General features: G+C 42.1%; 1 protein-coding gene across 2 annotated transcripts in view; it reads right to left on the reverse strand.

Annotated features, from left to right (window-relative positions):
* The window catches only part of LOC126237219 (protein tramtrack, beta isoform-like), a 204,693-nt gene that overhangs the window by 26,328 nt on the left and 160,252 nt on the right, over nucleotides 1-18,113 (reverse strand). The window contains exon 6 of one of the 2 annotated variants that reach the window (XM_049947105.1): nucleotides 5,538-5,597. The exons of the other annotated variant lie outside the window; for it this stretch is intronic. Coding sequence (XP_049803062.1) covers nucleotides 5,538-5,597 — 60 coding nt within the window. The remainder of the gene's footprint in view (nucleotides 1-5,537; nucleotides 5,598-18,113) is intronic. 2 annotated transcript variants of the gene reach the window in all.

The following is an 18,113-nucleotide window of genomic DNA, read 5'->3' on the forward strand; positions in this document are numbered from 1 at the left end:
AGGTACAAGGGATTCCATTCTGGTGGTCTCCAGACTATAATGCAGCTTTTTCTGCACTTAAACGAGCCATCCAATCGGCACCATGTGTCATCCGTTTTCACTGGAGAAGCCTCCTCTTCTTGTCACACGAGGCCTCACAGCATGGAATCAGGGTGGTGCGGTCTCACAAGGAGGCAGATGGCTCTGAACATTCAACTGTGTTCATGAAACTTCCTGGCAGATCAAAAATGTGTGCCGGACCGAGCCTCGAACTCGGGACCTTTGCCTTTCGCGGGCAAGTGTTCTACAAAGGCTAAGCAATGTCTCTGCGATATCCTTCTTTTCAGGAGTGCTAGTTCTGCAAGGTTTGCAGGAGAGCTTCTGTTAAGTTCGGAAGGTAGGAGATGAGGTACTGGCAGAAGTAAAACTGTGAGGACGGGGCGTGAGTCGTGCTTGGATAGCTCAGTTGGTAGAGCACTTGCTCGCGAAAGGCAAGGGCCCTGAGTTCGAGTCTCGGTCCGGCACACAGTTTTGATCTACCAGGAGTTCTCAGTTCTGCATAATGGGACTACTACTAGATTGAAAAAGAGGCTTCAGCCATCACATCTACGTGTATGGCATCAGATTCAAGCTGCTGACCGATCACAAGCCATTTCTCGTGTTGTCTGGACAGTGTTCTAGCCTCCGGAACAGGACAGCACAAAGGCTGCATTTTTCTTACTGGCTATACCTATGATATCCTCTCTAAGCTGAACAGATGTCATGCAATGTCGATGCTTTGATCCAACTTCCCGCGGGTCCTGATCCTTAACTTGACACCAACGAGGTCATTATACAGCTGGATTCTGATTCTGCACCAGCCCTGCACGATTTTCTCCTTGATGATACATTGGCTGCAGCCCTGATAAGATTGGACCTTACTCTCTATACGGTTACCAAGTGGGTTATGAGGAGGCGGTCACACATATCTCGGTGAAGGACCATGACTACTCTAAACATTATTTGCCTTAAGGAACTGGCTCTCCCACTGCACTTCATTTCTCCTGGTGCAAATACAACAAAAAAGGGTCTCAGGTCATTATCCCCCTGGCTCTGCATCCCATGATTCTTCTTGTGCTCCTAGACGCAGGTCACTGGGGGTATCTTGCGAGAAACAGCTGGCATGCCACCACGAATACTGGCCAGCTGTCGACAAGGACATCAAAACCATGGTCCAGTCTTGCATCTCATGTATATAACAGTATTCTGCACCCCCGCCCCTGTCAGTCTCTTGGTAGTGCCCCCACACAGACTTTGATAGTCCTTTTGTGCATCATCTACATCTACATCTACATCTACATCCATACTCCGCAAGCCACCTGACGGTGAGTGGCAGAGGGTACGCTGAGTACCTCTATCGGTTCTCCCTTCTATTCCAGTCTCGTATTATTCGTGGAAAGAAGGATTGTCGGTATGCTTCTGTGTGGGCTCTAATCTCTCTGATTTTATCCTTATGGTCTCTTCGCGAGATATACATAGGAGGGAGCAATATAATGCTTGACTCTTCGGTGAAGGTATGTTCTCGAAACTTCAACAAAAGCCCGTACCGAGCTACTGAGCGTTTCTCCTGCAGAGTCTTCCACTGGAGTTTATCTATCATCTCCGTAACGCTTTCGCGATTACTAAATGATCCTGTAACGAAGTGTGCTGCTCTCCGTTGGATCTTCTCTATCTCTTCTATCAACCCTATCTGGTACGGATCCCACACTGCTGAGCAGTATTCAAGCAGTGGGCGAACAAGCGTACTGTAACCTACTTCCTTTGTTTTCGGATTGCATTTCCTTAGGATTCTTCCAATGAATCTCAGTCTGGCATCTGCTTTACCGACGATCAACTTTATATGATCATTCCATTTTAATTCACTCCTAATGCCTACTCCCAGATAATTTATGGAATTAACTGCTTCCAGTTGCTGACCTGCTATTTTGTAGCTAAATGATAAGGGATCTATCTTTCTATGTATTAGCAGCACATTACACTTGTCTACATTGAGATTGAATTGCCATTCCCTGCACCACATGTCAATTTGCTGCAGATCCACCTGCATTTCAGTACAATTTTCCATTGTTACAACCTCTCGATACACCACAGCATCATCTGCAAAAAGCCTCAGTGAACTTCCGATGTCATCCACAAGGTCATTTATGTATATTGTGAATAGCAACGGTCCTACGACACTCCCCTGCGGCACACCTAAAATCACTCTTACTTCGGAAGACTTCTCTCCATTGAGAATGACATGCTGCATTCTGTTATCTAGGAATTCTTCAATCCAATCACACAATTGGCCTGATAGTCCATATGCTCTTACTTTGTTCATAAAACGACTGTGGGGAACTGTATCGAACGCCTTGCGGAAGTCACGGAACACGGCATCTAACTGTGAACCCGTGTCTATGGCCCTCTGAATCTCGTGGACGAATAGCGCGAGTTGGGTTTCACGCGACCATCTTTTTCGAAACCCATGCTGATTCCTGCAGAGTAGATTTCTAGTCTCCAGAAAAGTCATTATACTCGAACATAATACGTGTTCCAAAATTCTAAAACTGATCGAAGTTAGAGATATAGGTCTATAGTTCTGCACATCTGTTCGACGTCCCTTCTTGAAAACGGGGATGACCTGAGCCCTTTTCCAATCCTTTGGAACACTACGCTCTTCTAGAGACCTACGGTACACCGCTGCAAGAAGGGGGGCAAGTTCCTTCGCGTACTCTGTGTAAAATCGAACCGGTATCCCATCAGGTCCAGCGGCCTTTCCTCTTTTGAGCTATTTTAATTGTTTCTCTATCCCTCTATCGTCTATTTCGATATCTACCATTTTGTCATCTGTGCGACAATCTAGAGAAGGAACTACAGTGCAGTCTTCCTCTGTGAAACAGGTGTGGTTTGTTGAGGTAGACCCATACTCCAAATTTCTGTTTAAACATCCCATGAGCTTCATGACAATGCTGAACGTGATCACGACCCTTGCAAAATCTTGACATTGAGGGCCTTCTACAGGCAATCATCTTTGACAATGGCCCCCGGTTCCCCTCTGCCCAGTTTTTTAATTTCTCTCCAGCATTTTATTCCCAACCCAACTGTGAGGTGGAATAGATGGTACAAACTTACAAGGAGAATATGGGGGCCCAGAGAAAATCCACCCTGTCAGTTGATGCCCTCACGTTGTTCTTGGCCACCTTGGGGCCACCCTAATTGTGGGGAAGATCCCAGCCAAATTTCTCCATGGTTGGCAGTCTCACAACCCCCCTCTCTCTGCTCTCATTTTCCAGTCCATCCTCAATACCAAACCAGCACCCTGAGATGGGCTGGATCGTTTGGACACCATCCAACATGGTTGCTGATCAACATCTGGGGTTCACAAGGTTGCCCGAAGTATGAGGTTCCTGCTGAAGGTCACCACTGCAGATGCCACCAGAACCTGCCATGCCCTTCTGTGATGTGCAATATCTGTCCCTGGCCTTGTCTGCCACAAACACCTCCTCTCCTCCACTACCAACACTGGGCCCTTGGTGACATGCTGGTCATGAACTGGGCTCCAGCACCCCAGACTTCCTCTGTTCCACCACCAGAAGCCACAGCCTTGGTGTGGACTTGGCAGTGCCTGCCTCCATGCCACCAGAAGTCATCATAGTGGAGATGCAAGAACTTCTGAAGTCATCTCCATCAGTGGCATCCCCAGATTACGTTCTAGCAGTAACGGGCCAATAGCTGAGTTGGAGCCAGCACAAATCGTGCCGATTCCATCACTATGTGCTGTCTTTAGGTGGGGGGAATGTAGGGGCAGACTCTGACAGTGACATGGAGCTATCACAGCTACGAGAGATTGATCCCTACCTGCAGCCCTCACCACTGGTTGCACCACAATCTACAAGCTGTCTCTGCAAGTTGCACTTTAGGAAGAAACCATGTCCTCAAAGCACACATCACCTGATGGGACCCTGGACCATCAACTGGCTGTAACCATGCACCTGCAGCGCAGCGCATGCATTCTCTTGTGTGCTTGCTTCATGGAACTTTCTCTGCACTGGCACTATTTGTTGATGACATTTGCTTTGATTCTGGATTACAAATGGACTTGAATATTGGCCAGCTCTCCCCTAACTGTGTAATGCTAAACTTACAAATTTCCTTCAACTCTCCCCCCACATCCTCCCCTCTTCTTGAAATACGCACTCCAGCATTATACAAGTAGTTAGCCAGTTAAGCTGCAGTCCCATTACAACAATAGCCATGTATCTAACAACTACTTAACTAATAATATCAGATATTGTTTTCAGAGCACAACACTGTGTGGATATGAAACATGCAAAAACCAAAGAAGAAGAACCTGCAAGCGTCTGAAACATGGTGCTACTATAAAATAAGGTTAAAAATTAATTGAGCTGATAAACGAGAGATTAAATAAATGCTGGAAACAACAGGATAAATCTACAGAAAAACTTCAACAAAAGAAGGAATATGTTACCACAGTATCTGGTACAGATCCATTGGTAGAAAGAAGAGTGATAAAGGGAATGTTTAGTAAGTTTACGAAGTAAATTTCTCAAAAGAATTCTGAAGAGGGGGGGGGGAGGGGGGGAGGGGGGAGGGGGGAGGGGGGAGAGGAGAGAGAGAGAGAGAGAGAGAGAGAGAGAGAGAGAGAGAGAGAGAGAGAGAGGAAAAGAAAACAAAGAAAGCGAGAAAGAAAGAAGTAAAGAATGTTTTAACATGAAAGGGAAAAACAGCAAAAAAGGTTGACAATTATAGAAACATATATATTTGCTTAAGCAGACCCTCACTAACATATCAACATATCACATGTACAATTATTCTTTGAGATGAAGCCTAGGGTTAGAGGGAAGAGGGAAATGTCAAATTTATTATGAGTAAGTGTTTCTTTTTCCTGGGAGAATCTCAAGTAGTTCACCATTACAGAGTGAATGTATGACAAGGTGGGTGGTGGAGCAATGAAGCAACACAAAACGTATCAACGGCCTATCAGCCCATAGAGCCATTCTACTTCTATTCTATGAACTTTGAGGTGTGTGTTCAATATTCAGCAGTGTATTTCATGTTAGTGTACATGTGATGACGGATTTTTGTTACTGTAGTCTTCATTATTGGTACACAAAGGAAAAACAACAAGCATCAATCAAACAAGTGAGGGCAATGATGTTCTGTGTATACCAATTATTTGAGAGTGTCAGAGGCACTACTTATGGCATGATTCAATGCACATTGTTGTCAGGAAAAGTAACAGTTGGAGCATTTGATCAGTGACATAGAGAACAAACTCATGCCACACTGAAGTATTATCTGTCTCTTCTCGCACAAAATGCATCACTCACTTTTGTTGTTGTAGGCACATCACATTAACAGCTTTATCACTGCAAATGAGTGCTTAATCGGTACAATTTACAGTCATCTTCATATTTTACTTACAGAAGAAACATAACTGAAGTAAAAAAATTTCAAACTAGTCAAAAGATACATTAACTGTACCAAATGACTGCCAGGTAGAAAAAGATTTTACGTACCTTGATTTGGATCATAGCTACTGTCCTTACTAATATTCACTGCATCTGACAATGAGCTTCCTAAGAAAATATGACAAACAATTAAAAGTGCTAGATTAGAACAAATTTATTAATGAGCTATAAATGATCTATACTAATATGTAAAGAGTGAAAACTGGTTTCCCAAAAATCTCGAAAAGTTTTTGACCGATTTCTTCTATATTTTACATGATATTCTAAACATTCAGAGGGACATGGGAGGTGTGTGCGTGTGTGTGTGTGTGTGTGTGTGTGTGTGTCGCGTGCGCACTTGCACAAAAGAATCAAGAGGAAACATTAGGGAAATAATCTCGGAAAGCTCTTGACTGATATACTTCAAATTTTTATACAATACTCTAATAAAAATTTGGATGGGAATAGGCTATATATTTCTTAATATACACTGCAGAGCCCAAGAAACAGGTACACCTGCCTAATATTGTGTAGAGCCCTCATGAGCACGCAGAAGTGCCGTAACACGACATGGGATGGACTCAATTCAACTAAAGTTTGAAGTAGTGTTGGAGGGAACTGACACCACGAATCTTGCAGGGTTGTCTATAAATCCATAAGAGTATGAGGGGATGGAGACTCTTCTGAACAGCGTGTTGCAAGGCATCCCAGATATGCTCAATAATGTTCATGTCTGGGGAGTTTGGTGGCTAGTGGAAGTGTTTAAACTCAGAATAGTGTTCTTGGATGTCTGGGGTGTCACACTGTCCTGATGGAATTGCTCAAGTCCATCGGAATGCAGAATGGACATGAATGGATGCAGATGATCAGATGAGATGCTTTCAGAGTTGTATGTAGAGGTATCAGGGGTCCCATATCACTCGAGCTGCACACACCCCACACCGTTACAGAGCCTCCAACAGCTTGAACAGTCCCCTGCTGACATGCAGGGTCCATGGGCTCATGAGGTTATCAACATACCCACATGTGTCCAGCCACTTGATACAATTTGAAACAAGACTCGTCCGACCAGGCAACATGTTTTCAGTCATCAAAGGTACACAAGTGGGCCTTCAGCTCCGAAAGTCCATATCAACAGATGTTTCATTGAATGTTTTGCATGCTGACACCTGCTGATGGCCCAGCATTAAAATATGCAGCAAGTTGCAAAAGGGTTGCACTTCTGTCATTCTGAACGATTCTTTTCAGCCACCATTGGTCCCGTTCTTGCAGGATCTTTTTCCGACCACAGAGATGTTGGAGATTCAATATTTTACCAGATTCATGACATTCATGGTGTACTCGTGGAATGATTGTACAGCAGAATCCCTACTTCATCACTACCTTGGAGATGCTGTGTCCCATCGCTCGTGCACTGACTATAACACAACATTCAGACTCACTTAAATCTTGATAACCTGGCACTGTAGCAGCAGTAACTGATCTAACAACTGTGCCAGACACTTGTTGTCTTATATAGGCGTTGTCGACCGCAGCACCATATTCTACCTGTTTACGTATCTCTCTATTTGATACGCATGCCTATACCAGTTTCTTTGGGCTTCAGTGTATTAAATAATATAACTATAGAGGGGTTTGACAAAAATATGGAAACACCACGAGAAATATGTGCTTGAACATAAATGCAGATGCCAGCCAAGCCTGCAGGTTGTATTGTTGTATGTGACTATGCAAGACACCTGAGCATTTTTCTGAATATATTGCAAGAGGCAGTTGTGGTCTGAACAGTGTTCTGTGTAGTTGTGAGTGCATTAAGTTGGTGTTAAGTGAATTCGAATGAGAGCTGATTGTTGATGCTCGTATGGTGGGTGCTTTTGTAACCAAGGTAGCCAAAGTGTTCAGTGTTTCAAAATGCAGCATATCAAAGATTTATATCGCATACAGGGAGAGTGGAACAACATCATTCGCTGAGTAACAATATGGACGAAAGTGTGTGTTGAGTCACTGTGACAGATAGTCACTGAAGAGGATTGTGACAAAAAATAAGAAAGACAGCTGCAAAAGTCACTGCAGAACTGAATGTTGTACTTGTGAAGCCTGTTAGCACCAAATCAACAAGAAGGGAGTTCCATATGCTGGGAATTGCAAGGTGAGCTGATATTACAAAACCACATCAGTGATGCAAATGCCCATAACAGAGAAAAGTAATGGCGAAGCCATAAACCCTGGACTGTGAAGGAATCAAATAGAGTCATTTGGCTGGATGAGTCTTGTTTCACAGTTCTTCAACTTCTGGCAGGTTTACGTGCCTAGAGTGAAACACGGAAGGATTCAATGATGATTGGGCAGCCATATCACAGTATGCCACGGGGATCAAAGTTGCTCTGCAAGGTTGCATTACTGGCAAAGATTGTGACCACTCTGATCAGGCCCAACTCTTGGTGCAATGTTTGTTCCCCAATGATGGTGCTGTGTTCCAAGATGACAGCGGCCTGTTCACACAGATCGCATTGTTCAGGACTGGTTTTGAGGGCATTTGGATGAACTGTCACATCTCCACTGGCCAACACCATTACATCACACTATTAGTAAGCCTTTGTGGTCTGCTATTAAGAGAAGAGTGCATGATTGCTAGCCATCTCCATCATTGTTACCTAAACTTCCACTATTCTGCAGGAAGAATGGTATAGGATTCCCTCCAAAGCAATACAGGCCCTGTATTTATCCATTCTGAGATGACTGGAAGCTGTCTTGAATGCCAATATTTTTCCCATGCTATATTAGGATGGTAGTGTGTTGTGTTTTTGGTGTTTCCATATTTTTGTCCATTGCCTGTATATTCATAATATACAAAGGGGAAATGATATTAGCAAAAAATCTCGTAAATTAATGACCAATTTGACTTCATATTTTTACATGATACTCTAATAAACACTGGGATGGGAATAGTGATTTATTTTTTAATATATGTAACAGATAAAGGGGAACACACTTAGCAAAAATCTCAATATATTCTTGACTGATGCACTTCAAATTTTTACGTGATCCTCTAGTAAACAGTTGGATGGATATAGGCTATATATTTTCTTAAACAACAATGTACAGGTTCCTGTTAAAACTATGAGAAATAAAATGCAGTGCTGTGCTGTATTTCACTGTGAAAAAGTGTGGTTTAGTTTTATGTCCTGCAATAGGTTTTAACTATGAAAGCACTGCATTTAAAGAATAAAACAAATTGTTTCTCTGTATATATAATTTTAAAAAAATGTATACATAACAATGTGCTGTTTTGTTTTCTTCCTCAAGGAGAGTTTTAACAGAAAACTTCCATATTAGGAAAGCTGTTTTTTATAGCTTATTGGCTTATAATTAGAATATTGCTATGTAATCTGAATAGTCTGAAACATTCTACTGGCATCCATTCACAAATTAAAACTATGTGAAATAATTTCACTAAAGCTATTATCTTCACAGATCCAGCAGCTGGGGAGATCTCTCAGGAGGTCTCTCACACCTTGCATACCAAGGATCCCAACCTATTTACTCATTCATTTCAAGCAATTTCAGTTCCCAATCAAGGTTTTGTTTGTAATCACAATAAACATATAAACATGGCTCAATGTCAGTGATAGGGGGAAGAGGTGATGGACAGAGAGTAGGAGGGGGAGAAATGGGCATAGAGAGGTGGAAGGAGGAAATGAAGAGACTGACGAGATGGACAGACCGGGGGGTGGGGGGTGGGGCAGATTAGGATGTATATGTAAATTCCCATACATATTTAGCAACTGTGAAGCATTTATGGGTTCATTAATTATATATAAAATAATTAGGGATAAGACTGGTACAAATTATGTTCCAACAGTACACTTCACTGAAAATAATCTGCACTACTATCGAATCGCTATAAAACATTGAGATTAGCATTACTGTTGCTATGTTGCCACAAAGTATCTGCATAGGGATATTGGTTGATGACAATGGAGATCACTTAATAGGAAAAACATATGAAGTCAGTTTGTAGACCATGGTCCCATACAGACAGTATGAAAAACATTGAAAATAAACATTATTTTGGGTACAAATAATTTTATTGATTCTCAAAAAATATTATGAGAAGGAAAGTAGCTACTCACAATATAGTGGAGCTGCAGAGCCGCAGACAGGCACAACAAAAAGACTCCCACAATTAAAGGCTTTCAGCCACCGACCTTCGTCAACAATAGAAACATGTGCACGCAGACACGCACAGGCACACACGCTGACTGCAGCCTCAGGCAACTGAAACCACACTGCCAGTATGGTTTCAGTTGCCTGAGACTGCAGTCGTTTGTGTGTGTGTGTGTGTGTGTGTGTATTGTTGACAAAGGCCAAAAACTTTAATTGTGAGAGTCTTTTTGTTGTGCCTGCCTGCGACTCAGCATCTCCGCTACGTGGTGAGTAACAACTTTCCATTTCATAATAAACACAGCAAAAAAAGTTTTGCATCACCCCAGCTCATAGAACTCCTGATATTGACGTTGACTGTGGATATTGTATCACAGACACAGTCCCTTTGACTGTTCAGAGGTGTCACTAAACCCACACAAAGATGTAAACAACCATGCATGAGCAGCACCTATTAGACGGAGGGTGTCCAACAGCCAATCAGTTCCAGTCGTTCCCCCAAGAAGGAGGTACGCGGCTCTTGTTGGCTGTAGTTCAACCATGCCTAGACGGTCAATACCGCAGTTAGATCATGTCAGCATTGTTACTTTTTTCCAGGAAGGGCTCTCAATAAGGGAAGTGTCCAGGCATCTCGGAGTGAAACAAAGTGATGTTGTTCGGACATGGAGAAGATACAGAGAGACAGGAACTGTTGATGACATGCCTTGCTCAGGCCGCTCAAGGGCTAATACTGCAGTGGATGACTGCTACCTACGGATTATGGCTCTGAGGAACCCTGGCAGCAACACCACCATGTCGAATAATGCTTTTCGTGCAGTCAGAGAACGTCGTGTTACGACTCAAACTGTGCGCAATAGGCTGCATGATGCGCAACTTCACTCCCGACGTACATGGTGAGGTCCATCTTTGTAACCATGACACCATACAGCGCGTTACAGGTGGGCCCAACAACATGTCAAAGGGACTGCTCAGGATTGGCATCACATTCTCTTCACCGAGGAGTGTTGCATATGCCTCCAACATGACAAACATCGGAGATGTGTTTGGAGGCAAACCAGTCAGGCTGAATGCCTACACACACTGTTCAGCGAGTGCAGCAATGTGGAGGGTCCTTGCTGTTTCGGGGTGGCATTATGTGGGGCTGAAGTACACTGCTGGTGTTCATGGACGGTGCCGTAACGGCTGGACAATATGTTAATGCCATCCTCCGACTGATAGCGCAACCATATCAGCAGCATATTGGCGAGGCATTTGTCTTCATGGATGACAATTCACACCCCCCATTGTGCTCATCTTGTGAATGACTTCCTTCAGAATAATGACATCGCTCGACTAGAGTTACCAGCATGTTCTCCAGACATGAACCCTATCGAACATGCCTGGGATAGATTGAAAAGGGCTGTTTATGGATGACGTGACCCACCAACTACTCTGAGGGATCTATGCCGAATCACCATTGAGGAGTGGGACAATCTGGACCAACAGTGCCTTGACGAACTTGGGGATCGTATGCCATGGCGAATATAGGCATGCATTGGTGCAAGAGGACGTGCTACTGGGTGTTAGAGGTACCGGTGTGTACAGCAAACTGGACCACCACCTCTGAAGGTCTCGCTGTATGGTGGTACAACATGCAATGTGTGGTTTTCACGAGCAATAAAAAGGGTGGAAATGATGTTTATGTTGATCTCTATTCCAATTTTCTGTACAGGTTCAGAAACTCTCGGAGCTGAGGTGATGCAAAACTTTATTTGATGTGTGTATTTTTACATTACATCCTGGATGTTCCATTATTTGATTCATTTTTACAATTAAACACTTCTGCAGGTATTCCAACCAATGCTAAAAACATTTTCTCCACTCTGAAGTTGGTACCTGAAAACACGACTCTAGAAGGCTTCATGAGGTGTTGAAAACCACTGCACCCACATAAGTGAATAAAAATAAGTTGTTAGTTGATAAACCATGGGAATATGAATAATGAGAGACAAATGCAATGGTTCTCTCTGTCAAATTAGCAATTACTTGGCACGCAGTATGACAGGATGTAATGATGTAATGACGCAATGATGAGTGATCAAGTTCTGGTACTTTATTTCATTAGTGACTTGTGACGGACAAAATGTTTTACGCCATTCAGCATTAACTGTGCTTCCATCCTTTAATGCAAATGTTATGACAGGTCCCAGGTACCCAAAGAAACAAGCTACGTTTTCTTGGAAGGGTGTTGTGAGAAAACCAGTTTTGTTGGTTTTGGTTCATGTTGGAACACCCAAACAGTTGAGTGACTCTTAGTCTCTGGCTCATATGACTACACCCTAGCTTCATCTCCAGTTATGGACGATTGTATATGGGTTTTCCACTTCAGCAAGTCCTAACAGAAATTAACCCAAGCCTAATTTTTGAGTTACAGTCAAATTGTATGGAATCAACTGGAAAAAGATTTCTTTCATAGTTAAATTTTCATGAACCAATAAGTCGCACACTGAGCCTCCTTGAACATGTAGACAACATCAATTTTTTTTAAAACTAATCAATTTGAGACATTGTTGTTGAGTTAGGTATCTGTAAAAAAATAATAAAATAAAATATCATCAAACAAAAAGTGTGACCACATAACCGTAGTGGAAGGAGGGGGGTGGGGGGGGGGGGGCGTTGGGAGGGGGTGGGGGGAGAGAGAAAGAATTGTAGCTGGGAGAAAAAGCTGTGTATTTACACTGTGGAAGGCAAGAAGGTACTCAGCAGGGATGAGGTGATCAGTACATCACCCAACTGGAGAAAACAGCTGCAAGTCTCTCAACTCTGAGAAAGATCCAACTGAAGCACTGAAGCAAAAGCAAATTCTACCACAACAAGAACGACAACATCCGTGCACCACAAGGCCATCACATCACCAGTAGGTCACATGGGAAGACCTTGTGATCAACACTGCAGCATACAGTGCTGGCTTGGCCACCAGTGATCCTTGCTAGAGTATGTGCCACTATTTCAACTTGTATCGTGTCGATTGACTATGACAACTGTTTATCGTGCTTCATATGATTTGACTGAAATTCCATGGACTTAGGTTACTAAAATCATTGACAATCTCTGGCTGTAGACTTGATTGAGGATATTCTCTTAGATAAAGACAGCTTGGCAGGATTCATACCTGCTGATTTAGCAAAAGAGCAGCTGGTATATTTATCCGAGTTTATTTCAATGTGTCAGTTAAAAGCTGTAACTCAACAATTACTGTGATGATGAACTCAATTCTCCATGTCTCTTAAAAACTGAAGTGGATTCTGAATCCATATCCTACAACAGCAACAGCTTCTTCTTGGGCAGCACTAAGAACAAATACAGCAACAACAATATCAATTTGAACTGCATCAGCTACTAATCCAGTTGTTGCAAGGACAAGATACATCAGGAAATCTGTCACCAACCCACATTTGCACCAGTAAGTGAAATAGTGGAGAGATGGAACATTTATTTACAGTGTCTTCTGCACCACTTCTCGATCTACTTATATGTGCATACTCTACAAAAACTGATGTGCGTGGTAGAGAGTACTTAGCATGGTACCACATGTTAGAGTTTCTACCCATTCCAAGTGTATGTGGAGTGTGAAAAGAATGACTGCTTAAATGTCTCTGTACCTGCTGTAATCACTATGCTCTTTTTCTCATGGTACATATGGGGCTGTAGAATACTTTTAAGTTTCTTCACTTAATACTGGTTTTTGAAACTTTGTATTACCATAGAGTTCACATTACATCAGCTGAATAGCAGCTGTTATTTTTCTTTACTTTGTCATTCACAGAAAAATTGTATCTCCTACATAAGCAAAACTCTTTTAGGGGCCCCACTCCACTCTCCCTTTGGATATGTGCGACAGTCTCTTTGTACATTAGGCATTCCATTATTGATTGCTAGCCTTGGTTTTCATCAGTGCCAGAAGCTACCAATACAGATGTACAATGCATGTGTTGCAGTTTTAGACATGCCTAGTCAACAGTGTTAATTCATTTGTTCTAACCAATGGAATCTTTGGGAAAGTGTGCAATTACTATGTACTTGGCACACAAGAAACTATCACATCTGTTATTAGACAAAGTTTTGGTCATGTTCTGCTGCAACTGTACTGTATGACAGAATGTACAACCTGTTGGCAACAGTCAGACTGTAAGTAACAGAATAACAACATAAAATCTGTAAGTAATACACTGGAATTTGTTAAGCTACACTGGCTAAGAGCTTACCATCAAGCATAACTTCTTCCATGCCAGTCATAGACCAGAAACCAAAATAATGTGGAAATGTCACAGTCACTGTACAGAGGTACAAGCTGCTTACCTAGCCATCGAATTCAGGAAAACTAAGGGAGGCAGCCATCTGAGAAGATGAAAATCCTCCATGGACAACAATTACCAAGATACCAGAAATTTCATTGATGTAATAATTAGTGGCCAAACTGTACGAACACTAGTTGACTCAGGACTTTTTTTTTCTTTAATGTTGAATGCTTATCGTTGCCAGCTAAAGAAGACTATGTTCTGCAATACAAAAGCGACTGTGCTGAATGCAGCAAATGGGAAACACATTCAGGTGACAAGAATGTGTATTACAAGAATACCTATCAATGTCAGAACACAGTCCTTCAAATTTGTCATTTTAACATAATGTAGCCAGGATGGGACTCTTTGAAGGTATCACAAGCAGTCATAGACTGTGGAAGATTGGAACTCCAGATTCGTGACTGAATATGTTGTTATCATGCTCTCTTCAATGAGATGAATTCCAGTCATCAACTCAGATGCTCAGTTAAACCATGAAGCTTTTTTCAATTGATAAAAGCTACTCGGTCTCACGAAACTAATGTACATGCCAGTGATTATTATAAACGTTGCAGGTGATCAAGGGGAATGGGTACTTTGGATCACTTATGATCAAGAGCTGCTGCGATTGATTCCTAAAGGTATGTGCATAGAAACAGCTTGATCCAGGAAGGAGAGCGCAGTGCCACTGATGAAGACTCATGCTCTGCTACCATTACACGCAACACAATGGAGGAGGCTACCACTGAAATGCCAATAGGATTTGGCCTTGCCGAGGAACAACTTTAGTGAGTGTAGTCATTCTGTGCCAATCTTTGGATGCTTTCAAATTCAGAGAGGAGAAAAGACAGACCAAACAGCCCATGGTAAAACCAGCATTCGCATAGGGTGTCATTGGCTGAATGATGGATTTCTGGGGACCAAGTGGACAAGATACTGCAAGATGACATCAATGACCCTTTGGAGAATCCTTGGCCCTCTCCTATTGTCCTTCTGAGGAAGAAAGATGCTCCATGGCATTTCAGTGTCAACTACTGACACCTGAACAAAATCATGAAAAAATATATCTACCCACTGTCACATACTGAAGGGACACTAAACTGCATGAAAAGAGCAATGTTTCTCAACTATGGACTTGTAGTAGGATAATGGAAAATTGAGGTTGATGAGGCTGACCACGAAAAGATTGCCTTCATAACACCTGACCACCTCTATCAATTTAAAGTTATGTTGTTTGGACTATGCAACACTCCAGCAACCTTCAAACATACGATGCCCTTAAATTGATGATATGTCTTTGTTTTCTGGTCAACATTGTTATTTTTTTTTCCCCCGAAGATATTTGATGAACATTTACGCCACCTGACAGCTATGTTGAAGTTCGTTCAGACAGCAAACCTCTGTTGAATCTGAAAAAGTGTCTTTTCTTTGCCCATGAAATAAAAGTATTAGGGCATCTAGTCAGTGGCAATGGGGTATGTACCAATTCAGAGAAAATAAGAGGAGTAACTGATTCTCTAACTCTTCAACACATTCGTGATGTAAAAGTTCTCTTGGAAAGTGCTCATATTATCAGGGATTTCTAAAGGATTTCTGTATCAAGGCATGTCCCTTGCAAGAACTACAGCACGTAGAGGTCAAACTTTCCTGGAACAAGGTATATGAAAAGAAAGATCTTTCCATGTCCTTAAGGAGGTGCGGACATCTTCTTCAGTCCTAGCATTGTATGACAAGAAAGCAGAGACAGAACTTCACTCTGACTCTAGTGGGTATGGGATAGGTACAGTTTTAGTTCAGATTCAAGAAAGTGATGGTTTATGCTTCCAGGTCCAAGATGAACTACTCTGCTACCAAGAAAGAGTACCTCAGAGATGTTTGGTCCATCATTCTGGCCACATCTATTTGGCAAACCACCTACTGCTGTGACAGACCACCATTCTCTATGCCGGCTGACTAGCCTAATGGACCCATCAGGCCAACTGGTGATATGGGCACTGAGGCTTCAGGAGTACAATGTCACAGTGCAAAACAAAATACACTGACTATCTTTCAAGAAATCCTTTGGCAGAACACAGAAGTGAGGACGAAACATCAGTCATTGCTGGATTAAATGACACTACTGGACAGAGGGAAGATCCAGCATTGCTGAAAATAATAGACATCTTCAAGGTGGAGAACCTGAACAAAGGAAAATACCAATTAATAAACAGCACATTGTATAAGATGAACTATGATCCAGCGGGGGCAGAAATGGTTACTCCTCATCCCGGCTCATCTATGGCCAGCTATCCCAAAGCATTTCCATGACACTCCAACATCTTGTCACATGGGATTCATGAAGACTTCAGACAGAGACACAAGTATCACTGGTCAGGTCTCTACTAATCCATTAAACACAATGTTAACCACTGTAAGGAATGTGAGTGATAGAAAAACATGCTGCAGTTACCTCCAGGGCATCCGATTCCAATTCTGCCTGAAGCAGTACCATTCACTAAACTCTCATTGACCCCTTGGGGAGGTACCCAAAGTTGACAAATGGTAAACAGTGGATACTAGTCTGCACTGTCTACCACATCCACTATGATGTCAAAAAAAACTTTGCCGACTGCTGAAGCACCGAAATTTGCAAGGCCCTTACAAATGTAATTTTTAAGCAAGGAGCACCCCTTTTGATAATCCCCGATCATGGACAAGTTTTTCAGTCAAGACTAATATCTAAGGTAACTTCATGTTGTGACATCACCCACAACACAAACATACAGAATGACAACTGCCCATCACACACAGATGAACGGCCTGACAGAATGCTTTAATAAGATGTCACCTGATATGCACCCCACACACATTGATGTAGAACAGAGAGATTGGGGCCAAAATGGTGATGGATATGCTGTTCCCGTTACCACTGGACAATACTAAGAATGACTACGTGAAACACCTCATCACTGGGACCAAAGAAGCAAGACAGATGTCTTGCATATGTACCCTGCATGCCGAGGAGAAGGATGAAGAGTGCTATAATGTCAAGCACCGGCCAGTGAGATACAGCCTGAGAGACTTCTTATGGATTTTTACACCTGTATGGAACATGAGACTATCAGAAAGTTACTAAAGCACTTCTCTGGGCTTTGTCACTTGTCATAATCAAGGATTACATCTCCTCATCAAGAAGACAAATCGTCCATGTCCTCTATACTAAGCCTTACTTCAGCCCTGAGATGTAGATCGATGATGGGGGCTTCTCAGTCAAGAAAACTTAAGATTTGTTCAGAAGTTTCCCTCAATGCTCATCATAGTGAAGAGGATGTGACAATGTGATCAGAATGTGGCAATCCTCCACTGATGTCATACAGATGACCAGTGACAAGACCTAGATCCAGGGTGCTGTAGTCGGCTCCAATGAGAACCTCTGAAACAGTGGGTTGATGTTTCTCCATGACAGAGGAGCAATGCTGCAAGCTGTGCTGCGTGCTTTGTGGAGTCGAGGTTACTGTTATTGGTTATCAATTCAAATATTACTACCAGCAAATATTTGTTATCATTTCTGGACAATACTTTGAATTTCTTGTGTTTGAAACATTCACATATTGTGGAACATTTGATGTTTGTATACATAGCAGCACTCTCTGTCCAGGAGTTCAGTTCAGCTCTGCTCTGTTCTGTTCTGTATGTAAGTTGGTGTCAGTAATAAACATGCCACCTGTTGTGCTTTATTGACAAGCATGCTTTTTGATTTGGACTTTACTGTTGTTACATTGAGACAATAATATTAAAAAAAATTGAAGGAACATGTTGGGAAGCATCCACATGAATCCTCTTATTTTGGCACTTTGGTCATGACAAGACTGGTATGTGGCAAAAAGTAATAGTTAGTTAGGTACATGTTCTATAGATCTTCTGAACAATTCTCTTATCGAAATGATGCGGATTGAATCAGTTTACATAAAGGTACACAAGTTTAGTGCTAACATTAATGAACACACAATTTTTCAGTCCTACTCATGCAACTATAGTTAAAAAATAGGTTTTTACAAGTACTTAAACGGAATAGAAAGAGTTATAGATGATTTTAGATTAGATTTAAAACTTGCTTTGCTAGCTGTCAGATATTTTATATTATTTGGCAAATGATCAAAAACTTTTGTTGCTGAATATTAAA

Source organism: Schistocerca nitens, chromosome 2, assembly GCF_023898315.1.
Source record: "Schistocerca nitens isolate TAMUIC-IGC-003100 chromosome 2, iqSchNite1.1, whole genome shotgun sequence".
Classification (NCBI taxonomy): Eukaryota; Metazoa; Arthropoda; class Insecta; order Orthoptera; family Acrididae; genus Schistocerca; species Schistocerca nitens.